The sequence below is a fragment of the Nyctereutes procyonoides genome, unplaced genomic scaffold (assembly GCF_905146905.1).
Source record: "Nyctereutes procyonoides isolate TBG_1078 unplaced genomic scaffold, NYPRO_anot_genome, whole genome shotgun sequence".
Lineage (NCBI taxonomy): Eukaryota > Metazoa > Chordata > Mammalia > Carnivora > Canidae > Nyctereutes > Nyctereutes procyonoides.
Window position 1 is genome coordinate 77,530,968 of NW_026575126.1, and position 19,474 is coordinate 77,550,441.

Sequence of the window (19,474 nt, forward strand, 5' to 3'; positions counted from 1 at the left end):
TCAATATAGAGTTGCCTTTTTCTAGTGCTTTTTATTCCTTCTTGTAGACCCAAGCTTTTATCTTACGTCATTTCTCTCAGCATGAAGAACTTCCTTACCTTTTGATATAGTCTGGGTCTTCTGGCTATGAATTTGTGCACCCAGGCATTTAATAAGGCTTGAGAATTTGCTCCAATCTCAGCTACCATTTCTTTTGCATTACACTATTCACTAGCAATTGTCTCACCCAGTCCCCAAGGCCCAGCATCTACATCTTGGCAGTCTGAAGGGGAACTGGGTCTGATGGTCATCTAAGAAGTCCCTGAGAATGATGCACTTGTAAATGCTTTCCACAGTGGCTCAAGAGCCAGTTCTCCTTCTGGTTATGCTTCCATGACAACCTTAGGACCACCTAAACCTTCTATTTGTGGCAGGAGTGGCTAGACTGTTGTTGAACTGAGTGTTGCCTCCTGAAGGCCTGAGATAGTCACCCTTCAGATCCCTTGTCTGACCTCACTATGGATTACAGGTAGCAAAGGGTGGCCTCTGGTGGTTAGAGAGGACCTGTCCATCCTATCCATCTTCCCTGTGCTGACTGGCCACTGGCAGCCACACTTCTCCAAACGTATCTCAGCCTCCCTGGGGTTTTGCTCAGGGATCTCAGCTTTTCCAGAGAGAACTTTGTTACTGTGCTTCCATGAGCCTTTACTGGCAAAGACATTTCCTTAAGATCAAGGGTCATGTCCGTTTTTAGTGTCTACTGTCAGGGCCTTAACTGCAGACTCTTGATTTGTCTGTTTTGTTTTGGTTTTTTTTCCATAAGCTTTCATGGTGCCTTCCTTGTCTTCCTCCTCCTGAGTTCCCTCCCCCAACGCTTCAGGAGCCTCCACACAGAACACACTTGCTATTTGCTGCAAGCAAATCTGGGGCGACAATCTCTCCTCTGTCCTGCGGTACAGCGTGGTCAGCCAGTGTCTCCTTCTAACTGGTTGCCCATGGGCACGTCCACTAACTTCTAACTCTTTGAAGCCTCAACCTCTCCATCTGTAAACAGGACTGTTGTGACGATGAAATAAGGACAATCACGTAAGAGCTCTAGCACAGTCTGGCACCTGGTGAGCCTCTGCGTTAGGTGTGTTTACATCCCTACCCGTCTTATGCGTCGTGGTTATGGCCCAGCTCTGAGACATCTTCCCTGACTCCCTTTCCAGCCTCAATTCATTTGCCAGAAGGTTGGCCCTGCGTGTTGCTGGATATGCAGGGACGTGGATTCATGTCTGTAGAGTGCTACAGGTTCTCGCACTTGGCCACCCAGGAGGGGAGGTCAGGCTTCAGACCTTAGCAGGTAGAGAGGCTGCCAGGCCTGGCCGGCGCGGTGCGGGGCCTCCAGCGCTGTGGCCCGGCGGTCGCCGCCCCGCCCCCACCCCCGCCCCGCCGCGCCCCAGCCCTGGGGCCGCGCGACCCAAAGCCGCCCCGAGAGGCTCCGCCCGCCGCCCTGTCCCTGCCATTGGTGCGCCCGCGGCCGGGAGGCGGGCATCGGGCCGGGCGCCGCTGACGCCCTCTGGGCCAGAAAAGGCCCGCGGGGCGGCCGCCCCCAGACGCACGGCGCGGCCGGGAGGGTGAGTGCCCGACGGGAGGCCCGGGGGTGGGGGCGCGGGGGCAGGGAGGTGCGGGAGGCGCGGGAGGTGCGGGAGGTGCGGGAGGCGCGGGGTCCGGGAGCTGGGGGGCCGGGGGCGCGGGGGGGGCCGGGGGGCTGGGGCCGGGGGCGCGGGGGGGGGCCGGGGGGGCCGGGGGGCGCGGGAGCCGGGGGGCCGGGGGCGCGGGGGGCGGGGGCCGGGGGCGCGGGAGCCGGGGGGCTGGGGCCGGGGGCGCGGGGGGCGCGGGAGCCGGGGAGCTGGGGCCGGGGGGCGCGGGGGGGGGGCCGGGGGGGGTCGGGGGGCGCGGGAGCCGGGGGGGCGGGGGCGGCGGGGGCGCGGGAGCCGGGGGGCCGGGGGCGCGGGGGGGCCGGGGGCCCGGGGGGCGGGGGGCCGGGGGCGCGGGAGCCGGGGGTCCGGGGGCGCGGGGGGCGGGGGCCGGGGGCGCGGGAGCCGGGGGGCCGGGGGGCCCGGGGGGCGGGGGCCGGGGGCGCGGGAGCCGGGGGCCGGGGGCGCGGGACGCAGACTGTGCAGACCCGAGCGCAGCGCCCGGAGCCGCAGCCGGCAGCGCCCCAGGGACCCCGTCCGGGGGCGCGGAAGCTTGTCAGTCCCGGCTTGTCTTCCAGACCCGGACTGCCGAGGCTCCTGGACGACGAGGAACCGCCCAGCATGGCATCGGAGGTGAGCGGGACCTCGAGTCCCCAGCCGGGGGGAGGGGCGCTCTGGGAGCCGGCCGGGCTGGGACCTGCACGCGGGATCCCCTGGGCCAGGCCTGCCGCGCTCCTGGTGACTGTCGCTAGCTCCAGACGACGGGTACCCCCGGTGCAGTTGCCCGAGCCTGGGAGACGCCTGTGCCTGTGGTCACTTCCCGGTGGCCGCCGCATCACTGGCTGCTCTCCTCCTCCCCTCCCCGGGGGTGTGTGGCACTCACCAGCCCACACGGGGCGTGAGGGTGGCCCTGACCTGACTTGACTTGCCCTGATAGTGCTGCTCCCAGCGATGGGGCAGAAAGGGAGCTGCCCACCCCCTCAGCTCCCTCACCTCTTCATTCCTTTCCTGGTGCCCTTCCTGTTAGTCTCCCCCACTGCACCCCTTCTGCTGTAGCAGCTGTCCCTGTGTAGCAGAGTCCACATGACTCTGGCTTGTGGAAATAACCAGGAGGCAGGGGACCATGCCTGTGGCCCCGTGGCCCCAGTGCCTGGTGGCTTCCCGGCTCACCAGCCTCACTTCCCTTGAGCCGGGGTTCTCTTCCTGACCACTGAGTAGCAGGAGTCTTAGGCACAGGTTCCTTTTCTTGGGCCTCAGTTGAATAATCTGGCAAGTGGGGAAAATAAGAGATTTTCTGAAGTACCCCCTTCTGTAAGGTACTTGATCATGAGGTCATTGCTTTGAACCCTGTTTGCTTGATGCCAGTGAAGAGAACCTGTGGCCGGGGAAGCAGGAGATCTGGGTTCCAGTCCTTTTTGGTCCTCATTAGCTAGCAAGGCACTTCCTCTCTCTGGATCTCAGTTTGTTCATCTGAATAAACTGAATAAGAATGCCTGCCCTGCTAGTTTTGGGATCATGGGGTTGGTGGGCTTGAACTTTGGAGGCAAACAAAGTTGGTTTCTGAAGCAGTCACCAGACTTCCCGAGGTGACAATGCCCAACTCACAGGAGGGTGTAATAGCATACACAGAATGCCTAGCCCAGGGCCAAGCCGTTGTGCTCTGTGGTAGGTGCTCAAAAACAGGTCTAACAGTAACAACGTTATTCCCCTCGTGCATTCTAAATTGGCTATTGCTCATTCAACCCCAACCAAACCAGTGCTCCTGCCCCCTTGCCCCAAAGGAATCATTCTGGTGTGCCCAGGTGTGCCCAGGAGTGCCCTGTGGCCCCAGATTGGACCTCCCCTTCTACTCAGAGCCCAGATGGTGACATCTCATTCTGATATCCTTCTGGGTTTGGGTTTTTTGTTTTGTTTTGTTTTTTAAGATTTTATTTATTTATTTGAGAGAAAGAGAGAGATTGGGAGCTTACATGCGGGTGGTGGGGGGTGGGTCAGGGGGCAAGGAAGGGGAGAGAAGATCTCAAACAGACTCCCTATGCCTCAACACAAAGTAGGCTGCCTTTATGAGATCAGAGCATCTGGTGACTTCTGCTGGCCCCAGGCCGTCCTGTGGGTTGGTGCTAATTGGTTTGGCTAAGGCCCCAACTTGTTAAGTCGTTGTTATTACTAACAACCCAGGCAGGGAGTCCAGGGACCTGCTGGAGGAGGCAGTGCCAGGTTCCTGGCTGAGGGGCGGGCTGGCTCCCTATCCTGACTGGCTGGCCCTGGTCCTCTGGCCCCCAGTAGTCAGGAAAGGGACCCACGTGTTGCTTTGCAGGAGAGCTAGGCTTGGCACACATGTAAAGGGCCAATGGACCTAGCTCAGAAGGTTAAGCGGGGGTGGAAGCTGCTTCTGCAGGGCAGAGTCATCAGGCAGCCAAGGGAGCTGAGCAGCGGGGGGTCAGTTCACAGCCTGGGGCCTGAGCACAGTGGAGCCCCCCCACCCCACCCCGTGCTGTACACAGCCCTGGCGCCTCCCTTGCTAAGAGAACTTAGCGAGTACCGGCACGGTACTATGCATGCACTTAGATTGTGCATAACTGAATGCTCACAGCAGCTATATCGGGTAGGTGCTACTACCGTCCTTACTTTATAGAGAGGTAGCCCTGAAGCTTATAGACATTATATGACATGACTGCAGTCAGGTGGCTAGGAGAGGTCTGGGACATTGCAGGGTGACGGACAAACACATATGTCCCCAGCAGTCATTATAAACTCCCCCTCCACAGGAAAGTTTGCAGCAAAGTAAAGTGCACACCTTCACCCAGGGAACACTCTCCTGATCCTTGGCATTCTGGGAGGGAGGACAGCTCCCCCGTGGGTTCTGTGCCCCTCCCCCAGCTTTCGCCCGCCCTGGCCTATGCACTCTTTCCAAACAGAGGTGTCTCTGTCCCACCCCCTGCCCTTGGCTCCCAGGGGCAGAGGGTCAGCTAGTGACCTTCTAGAAGGCCACTGATAACAAATGTGGCAGAGGCACTCTCTTTTGGAGAGGTGGGGGTTGGGATCTCAGACCCCACCCCAAGCTGTGGGAGAGAAATGCCAGTCACTTGAGCCTGCTGGGTTCTCTCCATTGCTTCCTTGCCTTTCCTGCTGCAAAAGTTCAGTGCAACAGTGCATGCAGAGAGACCCTGTTGGGGCACGGGGTTTGGAGTGTGGCTTCCGCATCAGACAGCTGGGCTGTCACCCTGGCTCTCCCAGCCCCAGCTAGGGCTCTGGGCCTGGGTTTTCCCTCTCTGCAGTGGGGTGGAACTGATATGTCTGTGGGTACAAGCAAGCAATTAAAATCATGCCTGGCACAGAGTAAAAATGCAATACACGGTAGCCAGGATTATTATCATCATGGTTGGAATATCAGCTGGATTCAAAGTCTGGATTCCAGAGTGGCTTCTCCCCTCAGTCAGTGGCAGGAAAGGGCTCAGTAATCCTGCCGAAATCTCAGAGGAGCCTTGTACCCCGCTGTCATGTCCTTAGAGAAGAGTCGTGTGGTGGGAGAGAATTCTACCTTCTGTGTCCAGCCACATTCCTACACGGACTCCCCAAGTGACTTCAGGCCAGTTCCTGATCCTCTCTGAGCCTCAGTTTCCCTATCTGTGCAGTGGGAATAATCCTGCCTGCTGGTTCCCACCACCATCAGACTTAATAACTGTTCTGTGGGCCCTGTGTGAGGGCGCTGTTCTCGAGGGTGGGAAGGACATTAATTGCTACTGCTCTCCTGGCCAGAGTGGGAAGCTGTGGGGAGGCCGGTTTGTGGGCGCAGTGGACCCCGTCATGGAGAAGTTCAACTCGTCCATCGCCTATGACCGGGCCCTATGGGAGGTGGACGTGCAGGGCAGCAAGGCCTACAGCCGCGGCCTGCAGAAGGCGGGGCTCCTCACCAGGGAGGAGATGGACCAGATACTCCATGCACTGGACAAGGTACTCTCTGCACCCGAAGCCACTGGAGCCCCTGCCCAGTCCCAGGCTCCTACCGAGTCCTGAGTGCAGGTTGCAGGACATCCAAACATGTCATTTTACCTTGTGATTATATGTCTATCGAGGTGTTCTTTATTTATTTAATTTTTTAAAGGATGTATTTATTTATCTCAGAGAGAAAGCAGGGAGGGGAAGGGCAGAGGGCGAGGAAGATAGAGAGAGAATCTCCAGCAGACTCTCCACAGAGCAAAGCTCAATCCCTTGGAGCTCAGTCCCTCGACCCCAAAATCATGGCCTGAGCCAAAATCACAAGTCAGCTGCTTAACCTACTAAGCCACCCAGGTGCCCCTATCAAGGTGCCCTTTAAACCCTGTGCCTTGCTTTGTCTCTCTGCATCTTTAGTGCCTCTGTGGCCCATGGCTCATGGACAAAGGGGAGCTGGGCCTGAAATGCTCCTTTGGGGTGGGGGCTACACCCCCCTGGGGAGCACTCACCCTGCCTGGGGAGCATCCCCAGGACTCCACTCCTTTACAGAGACACTCAGTGATCAGAGTGGGGTGGGACCAGGCTTGGGGCCCTGTGGCTGTGGCTGGCTGACCCCCTATCTCCTGGAGTTGTTGCCATCTGCTACAGGTGGCTGAGGAGTGGGCTCAGGGCACCTTCAAAGTAAACCCCAGTGATGAAGATATTCACACGGCCAACGAGCGGCGCCTGAAGGTATGGCCCCCTCCTGTCTGCCTGGCCTCCCCTCTCTACCTTGACCTTGGCCCCTCAGAGCCTCAGCGCCATCACTCTGTTCCCTTCATCACTGGTAGAGTACAGGCTAGACCTCAGAACAGGTGGCCTCGGCAGAGATGGCAGGGTCCAGGAGGAGGGAGGGAAGGAAGGAGACAGGGCTGGGGGGAACCAGGGCCTGGGTGACCCCATTGGGCTACGAGCAGGTGGACCCTGATCCCACACCTCCCTCCACCCCCAGGAGCTCATCGGCGAAACAGCAGGGAAGCTGCACACGGGCCGGAGTCGGAATGACCAGGTTATGCCAGCTGCTACGCCCCCTACCGCCCCCACCCTGCCCTGTGCATTCTCAACCTTGGGGAGCCCAGGGGGCAAGCGTAGGGCTTGGCCACAGTCCTGGCTCCCTGGTGAAGCAACACCTCTGTCTTCCTGAGTGCCACCCCCTCCTCCCCGCAGGTGGTCACAGACCTCAGGCTTTGGATGCGACAGGACTGCTCTAGACTTTCCGCCCTCCTCTGGGAGCTCATCAGAACCATGGTGGACCGGGCAGAGGCGTGAGTCTCCCGTGGACACTCAGGTGGCAGAGAGGGTGGGAGGGCAGCCGGGGTCTCCTCTCCCCTAGGACGGGTGGCCTGAATGCTAGATCTAGGTGGCAGGGGGAAGAGGGTTGAGGTCCCAGGCCCTGGGGCTCAGAGGCGTCCTGGAACTCCTGGACCAAGTGGGGCAAAGCAGCGGGGAATGCGGGCATTTCCTGCCGTGTTTCCTACTTGCACGCCAGCTGAGCTCAGTAGGCAGGGTGAGCTCACTCTCTAAGGCTTCGTAAAGAGGAGGCTAAGGTGCCAGGCACATGCCCTGCAGCCTGAGGACAGGGCTGGCTGTGTCCGGGGTGGCCGGGGTCACTTTTCAGCCACCCTGTGTCTTGTGTCCCCTGTTCCGCCTCCCACCCCCACCCAGCGAGGCTGGCATAGGACAGCCAAAGCTGCCTCCCAGTAGCCTCATCCAGAGTTTTAGCTTCTGTGACCTCATGTCTTTGGGGTTGGCTTTGCTCCTTGCACACCTGGCCACTTTGCTGCTGAGAAGTCCTTGTCTGGTGACACAGATAGGTTGACCCTTCCTCTTCCTGAGCTTCCTGTGATGTCTTTTTCATGGACCTTACCCTTCTGGGGGAAAACTAGGGCCTAAGAACCATCTGCCGGGGGGGTGCTAGGAGAAGCAGGGACTACAAGGTTTCTTCTTTGGGGGGATGAAAATGTTGAAAATCAATGTGGTGGGATACACACTAAAGTGTACAATTTAAATGGGTGAACTGTGGGTGAATTATATTTTAGTAAAGCTGTTTATCGAAAAAAGCAAGCGAAAACCACCACCCACAGCACCCCTGCCTACTTGGAAGTGCCCCCTGCACTTCCAGAGTCCCTGGGAGCTTCTTAGATGCTCACAAGTATGATCCCCTGCTGGGTGGGACCCACTCTGTGTCTCTCTTTTGCTCACACCACTGCTCGGAGCAGAGGACTTCATCACATTTGGTCCTATAGCCCAAATCCTACTCTGGGGAAACTCCTTGGCACCAGCCCTATCCCTGGATTACACCGGCCCCGTCCCTGATCACACCAGCCCTGATCCTGGAACACACCGGCCCTATCCTGGATCAGACCAGCTCTCTTCCTGGATCACACCAGCCCTGTCCCTGGATCACACTGGCCCAGTCCCTGATCACCCTGGCCCTGACCCTGGAACACACCAGCCCTGTCCCTGGTTCACACCAGCCCTGTCCCTGGCTCACACCAGCACTCTTCCCGGATCACACCGCCTTGACCCTAGATCACACTGGCCCTGACCCTGGATCACAGTGGCCCAGTCTCTGGAACACACCGGCCCAATCCCTGGATCACACCAGTCCAGTCCCTGGATCACACTGGCCCTATTACTGGATCGCACCAGCCCAGTCCCTGGATCACACCAGCCGAGTACCTAGATCACACCAGCCCTATTACCGGATCACACCAGCCCAGTCCCTGGATCACACCACCACTCTTCCCAGATCACACCAGCCCTCTTCCTGTATCACACTGGCCCTGACCCTGGATCACACCGGCCCACTTCTGGTCTTTTCCTTATATGTTTGTCCCTAGGAGCTCACTTGGTTTGTGCTGCACACAGACCCTTGGAAGGTTGGCCCTGCTTTTTCCTGTTGGGACCCAGGCCCACAGCATTCTGGGTGACATAGTCAGACCTACCTGGACTTCCTGAGCCCCTCAGGCCCCTGCCCCTCTTCTTCCCCCACAGGGAACATGACGTCCTCTTTCCAGGGTATACACACCTGCAAAGGGCTCAGCCCATTCGCTGGAGCCACTGGATTCTGAGGTGAGTGGCTGGGCCATAGTGCAGGGGCACCCTGACTCTGTTCATGCCTCAGGAGGCCCTGACCTCTTGCCCCTGGCTCTCAGCCATGCTGTGGCACTGACCAGAGACTCTGAGAGACTGCTAGAGGTACAGAAGCGGATCAATGTCCTACCCCTCGGGAGGTGAGTGAGCACAGTGCCTCTCTGCTCTGAGGGCCTAGTTGGGGGTGGGGGTTGCTGCTGTATGGTGAGCATGGTCCTTGGGGATCAACAGAAGAAGAGGAGGTAGGAAGGACCTGAGGAGGACAAAGGACAGATAGTAGCCTCTGTGTCTGGGGTGCTTCCTATGTGGAAGGGAGGGAAGCCTGCATGGACCCTCGGCTCTCCCAAAATGGGGATAGCCAAGCTAGCAGGTATGTCAGAGAAGGGCCAGAGCTTTCCAGAGAGATTCCAGAGAACCAGCCAGTTGCCCACAGCTTGCCATTTCTGCTCCATGGTGACAAATGTTCCATCAGCACAGCCGACTGGGCAGCAGCCCTGACAGTCTGGGCTTGGCTTTGGGTGTGCGTGTATGTGTGTGTGTGTGCCAGGGCCTGTCGGCCAGGAGCCCTAATCACCTGGAATCCCCTGATCCTGCAGTGGGGCCATTGCAGGCAACCCTTTGGGTGTGGACCGGGAGCTACTCCAAGCAGGTGAGGAGCCCTGCCCCTCGTCCCCACAGAGATTCCCTTTAGCACCTGCCAGGTGCCATAGACTCACCCGCAGAGGGGGCAGGGGTGTGGTTGAAACCCTCGTTTGTTGCCTATGGACACTGAGGCTAGAGAGACAAGAGAAGGTTTGTGGCAGGGGTGCATGGCACTGGGGAGACTTAGGGCTCCCATTTCCTTCTGGGACCTGTACTAGAGACCCTCTGGCCCCCTCCCTACGCTCCTCCATAAGGGGGTCTCCAGGAGAAGGTGGCGAGGCTACCTGTTCTGGGGGAGAGGAAGCCCCTTCTTGCCTTCCAGCCCAGCCCTGCTGCCTTCCCCATTTACCCCTCCAGAACTGAACTTTGGGGCCATCACTCTCAACAGCATGGATGCCACCAGTGAGCGAGACTTTGTGGGTGAGTCCTAGGAACCAGCACGCTTGTCCCCTGCACTATGCTCTAATTTGTCCTCCTGCCCTGGCTCCTCTCAGCCTCCTCCCACCTGGGGCTTCTCCAGACTAAGCGAAGACCAAGAGAAGCCTGGTGACCAGAAGGCCCACTCTTTGTTGTCCCACCAGCTGAGTTCCTGTTCTGGGCTTCGCTGTGCATGACCCACCTCAGCAGGATGGCCGAGGATCTTATCCTCTATGGCACCAAGGAATTCAGCTTTGTGCAGCTCTCAGATGCCTACAGGTAAGGCTGGGCCCTGCCCTACCATAGCTCTGTGCCCACCAGCAAGGCTTCCTTCCTCCCCACACCACCCCTGGGCTGACCTGGACTGCCTGCTGCTAGACTCCATCTGCTCCCAGTCAGCAGACCAGCCAAGGGGCAGGGGAGCTCTTTCAGCCCAGCATCTCTGTCCCCAGCACCGGAAGCAGCTTGATGCCCCAGAAGAAAAACCCAGACAGCCTGGAGCTGATACGGAGCAAGGCAGGGCGAGTGTTTGGACGGGTGAGCAGGGCATGGAGTGGGGGCAAGGCCTCTCGGCTGACCTGGAGGATCCTAAGGGAACTTCGAAAATGGGCTCTGAGGCCCAGCCTCCTTGTTCTCGCTCTTTCTTCAGTGTGCTGGGCTCCTGATGACGCTCAAGGGACTTCCAAGCACTTACAACAAGGACTTGCAGGTGTGAGGCTGGGGCTGCAGGGGCCCCCTGCACATATCCTGCGTTCCATTTCTCGGGGCCCTGGCGCATCCAGGCAGGGGCCCCGCAGAATGGCCCCTTCTCATCCTATCACCCAGCCCTCGGGTTATACGAAAGGCTGGGTGTCCCCAGTGGAGGGCAGTGGGATGCCTTGGTGGGGGACAAGACTGCTGGGGTCTCACCCCCTGCCACATACCCTCCAGGAGGACAAGGAGGCTGTATTTGAAGTGTCAGACACCATGAGCGCCGTCCTCCAAGTGGCCACTGGTGTCATCTCCACACTGCAGGCAAGCCCCCTCCCTGCTCCCCTAGGCCCCTGTACCCTGGGAGGGGTGTGCCCGGAGGTGATCATGGGAGGAGGAGGGTGGGTCCATCCAGAAGATCTGGGGCAGGGGAGGTGGGTATGTGTTTGCTCCTGCCCCTGGGACAAACAGTGTTAGCTATAATAGAATGGACATGGGTGAGCCTGTAGGGGTCCCATCAGCTGGCCTGACCAGATTTCTTTCTTAATCATTTATTACGGGAAATTTCAGTTCACAGAGTTGAGAGAATGCATAACTAATACCCATTTTCCCACAGTAATCAGCTCATGGCCTTTCTTGCTGTGGCGGTCTTTACCCACCACCTGCCACCACCGCCACTCCCAACTCATTATTTTATTTTTTTTAAAGACTTATTTTTTTAATAAGTCTTTTTTTAAAATTTTATTTATTTATGATAGTCACAGAGAGAGAGAGAGAGAGGCAGAGACATAGGCAGAGGGAGAAGCAGGCTCCATGCATCGGGAGCCCGATGTGGGATTCGATCCCGGGTCTCCAGGATTGCGCCCTGGGCCAAAGGCAGGCGCCAAACCACTGCGCCACCCAGGGGTCCCCCAGCTCATTATTTTAAAGCAAATTGCCATCTTGTCATTTCATTCCTAAACAGTTCAGGATGTGTCTCTAAAGCAGTGTTTCTCGAACTGTGGTCTTGGGACCAGCATCATCATCTGAGAACTGGACAGGAATACAATCCTAGGCCCCACTGCGGACCTGGATTCGAGACTCGGGGTGGGGCCCAGCAATTTGAAATAATTCCTCCCAGGTGTTCTGATGCACGCCAAACCTAAAGACTCTGAAAAAAAGTGCTGGCAACCCCAGGAGCGCAGCTAAACATCATCAATAATGATGACAAAATGGCTCAAGCTGAGAGAGCAGATAGGCTGGGGCAGGGTGCATCTGCCCAAGGCCAGGGCCATCCTGGCTAAGGGCTGGGGTGGGGTTGGCCAGCAGCTTTGCCACCCAGGGTCCCTGGCACTCAGCACTCCCCTCACCGGCATCCCCCAGATTCACCGTGAGAACATGGCACGGGCTCTTAGTCCTGACATGCTGGCCACCGACCTAGCCTACTACCTGGTCCGCAAAGGGGTAAGACTGGGGTGGCTGGGCTGGAGGGGGAGGTGATGGGCGTGTGCCCCAAGCCGAGGGTGGGGGCTCTGAGGGTGGGCACGGGCCCAACAGGGATCCGAGGGAGCCCAGTCCATGCAGCACTCACTCGGCTGCCCCAGATGCCATTCCGCCAGGCCCATGAGGCCTCTGGGAGAGCTGTGTTCCTGGCCGAGACCAAGGGGGTGGCCCTCAACCAGCTGTCGCTGAAGGAGCTACAGACCATCAGGTGCGGCTCCTCCCCTCCTTCTGCTGCCTCCTGGGAGGTGAGCCTGCCCCCGTGGCCCCCTGGGCCCTGGCCCACCTCCCCCTCTCTCCTCCAGCCCCCTGTTCTCTGGCGATGTGAGCCGAGTGTGGGATTACGGCCACAGTGTGGAGCAGTACACCGCCCTGGGGGGCACAGGACGCTCCAGCGTCGACTGGCAGATCGGCCAGGTGCGAGAACTGCTGCGGGCCCAGCGGGCCTAGAGCCCTCCCCACCCCGCTCCTCAATAAAGCTGGCTCAAGAGGAGGCTGCTGCGTTTTTCCTGCCTGGCCTGGCTCCCTCAGCAGTGGGCTTTCAGGAACCATCAAGAAGTGGAGAACATGGACAAGGATGGCAGGGGGAGATGGGGAAGGAGGAGAGGGGATTGGGGCCTCTGCCCTGCTCAGGCCCCACACCCTCCCCTGCAGGGCAGTTGGGTAACCTCCTGCCTGGAGCGTCCTGGGAGGACTGGCCTCCTGGGAGCCTTGATGGCACCTGATGGGCTTGGTTAACTGAGGCCTGGGTCATTATCCTTTCTCCCCGTGTCCTCTAGGCTCCCCTGCTCATTCTCCCCTTGCTTAACCCACCCTTCCTCGAACAATCAGGCACCATCACAGCGTGTCCTGTGACGGGGGGACTGGTGTACTTGGTGGTAGAGCCAGTCATCCAGCTAGCATGTGATGCTGGGCACTCGGTGGGCTTCGTACACACGTGAAGAGGCCTCGTTCACCCTAGAGGGCAGTGCACTGCTGCATGGTCCGGCACGGACCAGGAGGTGAGGGCCAGCGGGAGTCTGCCTCACGTTGCAGTCAAGGATTTACATTTGATCTGCAAAGGGTCTGAGGCCAGCTCTGGCACACACTAAATGTTCCATAGCGGTGAGCCCCCAGAGCTGGCAGAGACCTTTTCTATACAGATGTCGCCAAAATCCTGATAAGAAATGTCTGAAGTTCATGTTTTATTAAGAACAAAGGTAAACTCAAGGAAGAATGAATCACCCCTCCCAAGTGTTTCTTGGGAACAGTGGAAACACTTTCTAAACTAAACAGCCGAGGGATCCCTGGGCGGCGCAGCGGTTTGGCGCCTGCCTTTGGCCCGGGGCGCGATCCTGGAGACCCGGGATCGAGTCCCACGTCGGGCTCCCGGTGCATGGAGCCTGCTTCTCCCTCTGCCTGTGTCTCTGCCTCTCTCTCTCTCTGTATGACTATCGTAAATAAATAAATATAAATACATACATACATACATACATACATACATAAATAAACAGCCGAAACTCCAGCAGTGAGGACACCACACCAAATTCCAAAAAGGACCAAAGCCATGGGTCACAGAATGTTCTAGAGTATTGGCTGTCAGCTTGTGGTTCCTCCTTCCCCTCCTCCTCACCATCTGGAGATTTGTTAAAAAATGCAAATTTTCAGGCCTGAGACCTGCGAAATCAGATTCCAGGTGAGGGTCCAGCTGTATGTTTTTTGCAAGGCATTCAGGTGATGTGCATTCAAGTTTGAGAATCACTGATCTCTAGAATCTTGTTACCTACAGTTGCTGCAGACCACCTGACCTGGTCCAGAATCTGCATTTTTACGAACTCCCCAGATACTTGTACACATTAGAGTCAAAGTGCTGATCCAGGGAAGGCCTAAAACCTAGTCTCAGAAGTGAAGGAGGGACTTCTGTCCATCAAACAGCACGTAGGATTAAATAATAATTGTAGTAGTTACTGTAATACATATGACACAGAGCGGCTCCTCCATCGGGAGGGCACACCACAGTCTAAGTGGGAACTCTGTTTTCAGACAATTCTATTAGAAGTTTCTCCTTAATTAGAATCAGCCCCCCAGCATGTCCCCCCAACCATGCGCCTGGCCACACACCCTCCCACCTGACCGGAGAAATGAGCCTCTCCATTTGTGTAGCTTTTCTCCAGACTGTCCATGTTACTCCCGTGTCTGCCTCTTTCTATTCCGCCACCAACTGGCTGTTTACAGGAAAGCTCAGACTGTCCTTGGACTGGTTTCCCATTGCTGCTGTAACAAATTGCCCTAAACAGTGGCATAAAACAACATAGACATCATCTTGTAATTCTTGAGGTCAGAGTCTGAAATGCATTTTACTGAGACAAAATCAAGTGTCAACAAGCATCTGGAAGCATCTGTTTGCCTTTTCCAGTTTCTTGCAGCCATCTGCATTCCTTTGCATGTGGCCCTTTCTTTCATCTTTGAGGCCAGCCATATAACATCTGTCTCTAACTCTGACCCTCTGCTTCCTTTGCACATCTTTAGACTGACCTTTCTGCCTCCCTTTTATAAAGACTTGTGATTATACGGGGGATCACTTCATCTCAAGACTTCAATTTAATCACATCTGCAAAGTTCCTTTCGCCATGTTAGGTAACATTCACAAGTGTGAAGGATTATGACATTGGGAAATCATTGGGCTTGGTTAACGGAGGCCTGGGTCATTATCCTTTCTCCCCCGTGTCCTCTAGGCTCCCCTGCTCATTCTCCTCTTGCTTAACCCGCCCTTCCCCGAACAATCAGGCACCATCACAGCGTGTCCTGTGACGGGGGGACTGGTGTACTTGGTGGTAGAGCCAGTCATCCAGCTAGCATGTGATGCTGGGCACTAGGTGGGCTTCGTACACACGTGTTTAGGGACAGGATAACACGTAGAGGCATGTCAATGTATTTTTTAAAAAGATTTTATTTTTTAAAAGATTTTATTTATTTATTCATGAGAGACAGAGAGAGAGAGAGAGGCAGAGACACAGGCAGGGGGAAGAGCAGGCTCCATGCAGGGAGCCCGACATGGGACTTGATTCTGGGACTCCAGGATGACACCCTGGGCCGAAGGCGGCGCTAAACCGCTGGGCCACCCAGGCTGCCCAAGATTTTATTTATTTTAGAGAAAGTGCGTGGGCAGTGGTGGGGGTTGTCGGGGGCGGGGGCACTAGGAGCAGAGGGAGAGAGATAAGCAGACTGTGCTGAGCACAGAGGCAGATGCAGGGCTCCATCCCATGATCCTGAGATCACGACCAGAGCCGAAATTAAGAGTCAGATACTTGACCCACCAAGCCACCCAGGTGCCCCAAGGCATTTCAATTTAAAAAGAAAGAAATTTTAAGGGAAAAGGGAATCACTGGTTCTGAGCAATTTTTCCTTGTAGAATTCAGCCACTTAAAGTTGGCTTGGTTCTCTGACTCCAGCAAATTTCATCAGGATTTTATCAATTTTTCTCAGCTGAAATCACCAATAAAAATGATGAAGAAAGTAAGGCAGGTGGCTGAAGCCCTATGCCATATAATCTGAGACCTTTTCCAGCTTACCTTTAATTGGCATTTGGGGGTTATGTTTGCTCAACCATTCAGTAATGGTGTCATTCATTCTACATTTTTTCCAAAAATAGGTCATTTTTCAAACGTCTTGCTGAAATCCAGTTTGTTAGAGTATTCCCTCACCCAGTCTTTTTAGGCCTGGATAAAGGATGTTATCAAAAGTTCTGATCAAAAATCACTTTATCAAAAAGGAACATGAGGTTAGTTTTATAGGATTTGTATTTAGGTAAAACTGTATTGGGTTCCTGTGTCAATTCTTTCCTTTTTTTTTTTTTTTTTTTAGAGATTTCATTTGTTTATTTTAGAGAGATGAGAGAATGTACAAGTGTGGGAGGGACAGAGGGAGAGACAATCCCAAGCAGATTGCACTGAGTGTGGAGCCTAACACATGGCTTGATCCCACTACCCTGAGATCATGACCTCAGCAGAAACCACGAGTCAGATGCTTAACCAAATTAGCCACCCAGGTGCCCATCAGTTTTTTTTCTAAGTGCTCATTATCTACTCATTTTACTCATTCCTTACTTTATTTTTTAAAACAATAGCTTTATTGAGATATAATTCACATGCCACAAGACACACACCTTTTTAAAAATTTTTTTTATCTATTTTAGAGAGAAAGAGAACTTAAGTGCACACATAGGGGGCAGGCAGAGAGAATTTTCAAGCAGATTCCATGCTGAGCACAGAGCTCCATGTGGGGTTCCATCTCACAACCCATGGGCTCCTGACCTCAGCTGAAACCAAGAATTGGATGTTTGAGCCACCTAGGAGCCCCAAGACACACCCTTTTAAGGGTTCAATTTATTTATTTTTATTTTGATTTTATTGGAGTTCAATTTGCCAACATATAGCATAACACCCAGTGCTCATCCTGCCAAGTACCCCCCTCAGTGCCCATCACCCAGTCCCCCCAGACCCCTGCCCACTTCCCCTTCCACTACCCCTTGTTCATTTCCCAGAGTTAGGTGTCTCTCATGTTTTGTCACCCTCACTGATATTTTCACTCATTTTTTCTCTTTTTCCCTTTATTCCCTTTCTCTAATTTTTATATTCCCCAAATGAATGAGACCATATAATGCTTGTCCATTTCCAATTCACTTATTTCACTCAGCATAATACCCTCCAGGTCCCTCCACGTTGAAGCAAATGGTGGGTATTTGTTGTTTCTAATGGCTGAGTAATACTCCATCGTATACATAAGCCACATCTTCTTTATCCATTCATCTTTCGTTGGACAAGGGTTCAGTTTAGTGGCTTCTGGTGTGTGTTCACAGAACTGTGTGATCACTACAATCAATTTTAGAACATTTCATTGCCCCAAAAGAGAAGCCCACAAGAAACTTAAGTGCTTCAAAGGAAGTGAATAGACATTCATAAAATGGGAGAAAATATCTGTAAATCATGTACCTGATAAGGGTCTGGTATCCAGAATACAAAACGAACTATTATAACTCAATAATGAATTGGATATTATTTTAAATTTTATTTAATTGAATTGAAAATGGACAAAGTGAATAGATATTTCTCCAAGGAAAATATGAAAATGGCCAATAAGCACACAAAATGATGTTCAACACTATTAATCATTGGGGAAATGCAAATCAAAATCAAAATGAGATATCATTTCATACCTACTAGGATGTGAGTTAATTTTTTAATTTTTTTTATATAGTGTAAGGAAAAGGTCCAACTTCATTCTTTCCCATATGGAAATCTATTTGTCTCAGTACCATTTGTTTAAAAGACTCTTCATACCAAATTAAATTGTCTTGGCACCCTAGGCAAAAAACAGTTGACCAATGTAGGGGGATGAATTGTATGATATGTGAATTACACCACAAAAAAAGCTGATATCCCTCTAAAATAATCAACTAGTATTTTATTTTTCATTTTTAAGTTTTTATTTAAATTCGCATTAGTTAATTTATAGTGCAATATTGGTTTCAGGAGTAGAATTCACTGATTCATCACTTACATACAACACCCAGTGCTCAATTAACTATTATTTTAAACAAATAAGTATTTTCTACTTGGGCCAGATGTTGCACTGAATGCTTTAAGTTCACCTAGATTTTGTGGGATTCATCTTCTTCCCTTTCTTGAAGACTTTCTAGCTCTTCCAGCCTCACCAGTAGGCTGACCAGAATCCTGCTTACCATCAGCCACCACATTACATGCAGAAATTCTACAGACTTTTCCTAATTTCTTGTTCTTAGTAACCCCAATCTCTTACCAACTCCTATGGCCACCTGAATGGGCAAGACTGGGCCTATAACCTTAGGCAAACATTCAGTTTTTCACTTATTCTTTCTCAGCTTTCCCTTACCTCCCCCTGGCAGCTAAACCAAAGCCTCATGTCTTCTTCAACCTCCCAACCCGATCTGAACATCTCCCCCAAACCCCTTGAAACCACTAATACACTTTCTGTCTATGGGCTTATCTATTTGGTATTTCATATACATAGAATTGTATAATATGTGGCCTTTTGTGCCTGGCTTCTTTCACTTAGCATGTTTTCAAAGTTCATCCACATTGTAGCATGTATCAGAGTTTCATTCCTTTTTATGACTGAATAATACTCAATTATATGGATATACCATATTTTGTTTAACCATTAATGGTAGACATTTGGGTCGTTTCCATTTTTTTGGCTATTATGAATAGTGCCACTAAGAACATTCATGTATGAGTTTAACAAAAATCTCTTAACTAAATTCCTGTCAGTCTTACTTGACCTTTTCTGACATTCTAGACAGTGCTAGACATTCCTTCAAAGAAATCCTTTAAAAAAATTAAATATGTTACTGTTTTAAAAGTAATAGTAACATATTTTAAAAACCATTTTAGGGACACCTGGGTGGCTCAGCAGTTGAGCAATGCCTTCGGCTTGGGTTGCAATCCCAGGATCTGGGATCAAGTCCCACATCAGGCTCCCTGTGGGGAGTCTGCTTCTCTCTCTGCCTAAGTCTCTGCCTCTCTCTGTGTGTCTCTAATGAATAAATAAAATCTTTAAAAAAAAAAGCATTTTATTTATTTATATGAGAAAGAGAGAGCACTAGAGGATGAACAAGGGGAGGGGCTGAGTGAGGGGGAGAAGCAAATTCCCTTCTGAGCAGGGAGCCCAGTATTATAGGGCTTGATCCCAGGACCCTGAGATCATGACCTGAGCTGAAGTCAAACACTTAACCAACTGAGCCACCCAGGTGCCCCAGTAATGGTAACACATTAAAAGGATTATACACCATGACCAAGTGAGATTTCCCCCTAGAATGCAAGGATGGTTCAACATTCTAAAATCAATCAATATTATATAATACATTAACTGAATGAAGGGAAGAAACCCCATATAATCATTCAGTAGATGCAGAAAAAGCAATCGACGAAATTCAACACCCATTCATGATAAAAACTCACAACAAACTAGAAATAGAAGGAAACTAACTCAGTATAAGCCATATATGAAAAACCTACAGCAAACATTGTACTCAAGGGTGAAAGATGGAAAGCTTTTCCTCTCAGATCAGGAACATGGTAAGGATGCCCACTTCTTCAACATAGTCCTGAAAGTCCTAATCAGAGCCATCAGGTAGGAAAAAGAAAGAGCACCCAATTTGGAAAAGAAGAAATAAAATTATTTCTGTAGACAGACAATATAACTTTATATGCAAAAAAATCCTAAAGATTTCATCAAAAAACTGTTAGAACTAATAAATGCAACAAAATAGCAAGATACAAGGCAACATAATAATATCAATTGCATTTCTACACACTAACACTGAGCAATTCAAAAAAGAAATTAGGAATATTTATTTACAATACCATCAAAAAGAATAAAATATGTGGGGATCCCTGGGTGGCTCAGTGGTTTGGCACCTGCCTTTGGCCCAGGGTGCGATCCTGGAGTCCTGGGATTGAGTCCCGCGTTGGGCTCCTGGCATGGAGCCGAGCCTG

At 52.9% G+C, this 19,474-nt stretch overlaps 1 protein-coding gene across 3 annotated transcripts in view; it reads left to right on the top strand.

The window, feature by feature from the left end:
- The window catches only part of ASL (argininosuccinate lyase), a 39,129-nt gene extending 26,676 nt beyond the window's left edge, over window positions 1-12,453 (top strand). Inside the window, exons 1-17 of one of the 3 annotated variants that reach the window (XM_055339256.1) lie at window positions 1,463-1,598; window positions 2,240-2,294; window positions 5,421-5,615; window positions 6,246-6,329; window positions 6,589-6,645; window positions 6,804-6,901; window positions 8,634-8,711; window positions 8,795-8,872; window positions 9,329-9,381; window positions 9,732-9,794; window positions 9,956-10,070; window positions 10,244-10,328; window positions 10,441-10,500; window positions 10,722-10,805; window positions 11,790-11,924; window positions 12,065-12,171; window positions 12,266-12,453. In XM_055339256.1, coding sequence (XP_055195231.1) covers window positions 2,283-2,294; window positions 5,421-5,615; window positions 6,246-6,329; window positions 6,589-6,645; window positions 6,804-6,901; window positions 8,634-8,711; window positions 8,795-8,872; window positions 9,329-9,381; window positions 9,732-9,794; window positions 9,956-10,070; window positions 10,244-10,328; window positions 10,441-10,500; window positions 10,722-10,805; window positions 11,790-11,924; window positions 12,065-12,171; window positions 12,266-12,410 — 1,449 coding nt within the window. In that variant the 5' untranslated portion in view covers window positions 1,463-1,598; window positions 2,240-2,282 and the 3' untranslated portion in view covers window positions 12,411-12,453. Of the gene's footprint in view, window positions 1-1,462; window positions 1,599-2,239; window positions 2,295-5,420; window positions 5,616-6,245; window positions 6,330-6,588; window positions 6,646-6,803; window positions 6,902-8,633; window positions 8,712-8,794; window positions 8,873-9,328; window positions 9,382-9,731; window positions 9,795-9,955; window positions 10,071-10,243; window positions 10,329-10,440; window positions 10,501-10,721; window positions 10,806-11,789; window positions 11,925-12,064; window positions 12,172-12,265 lie in introns of those variants that run through there. The other 2 variants (XM_055339259.1, XM_055339258.1) reach the window with 2 other exon arrangements.
- Window positions 12,454-19,474: the final 7,021 nt, after the last annotated feature.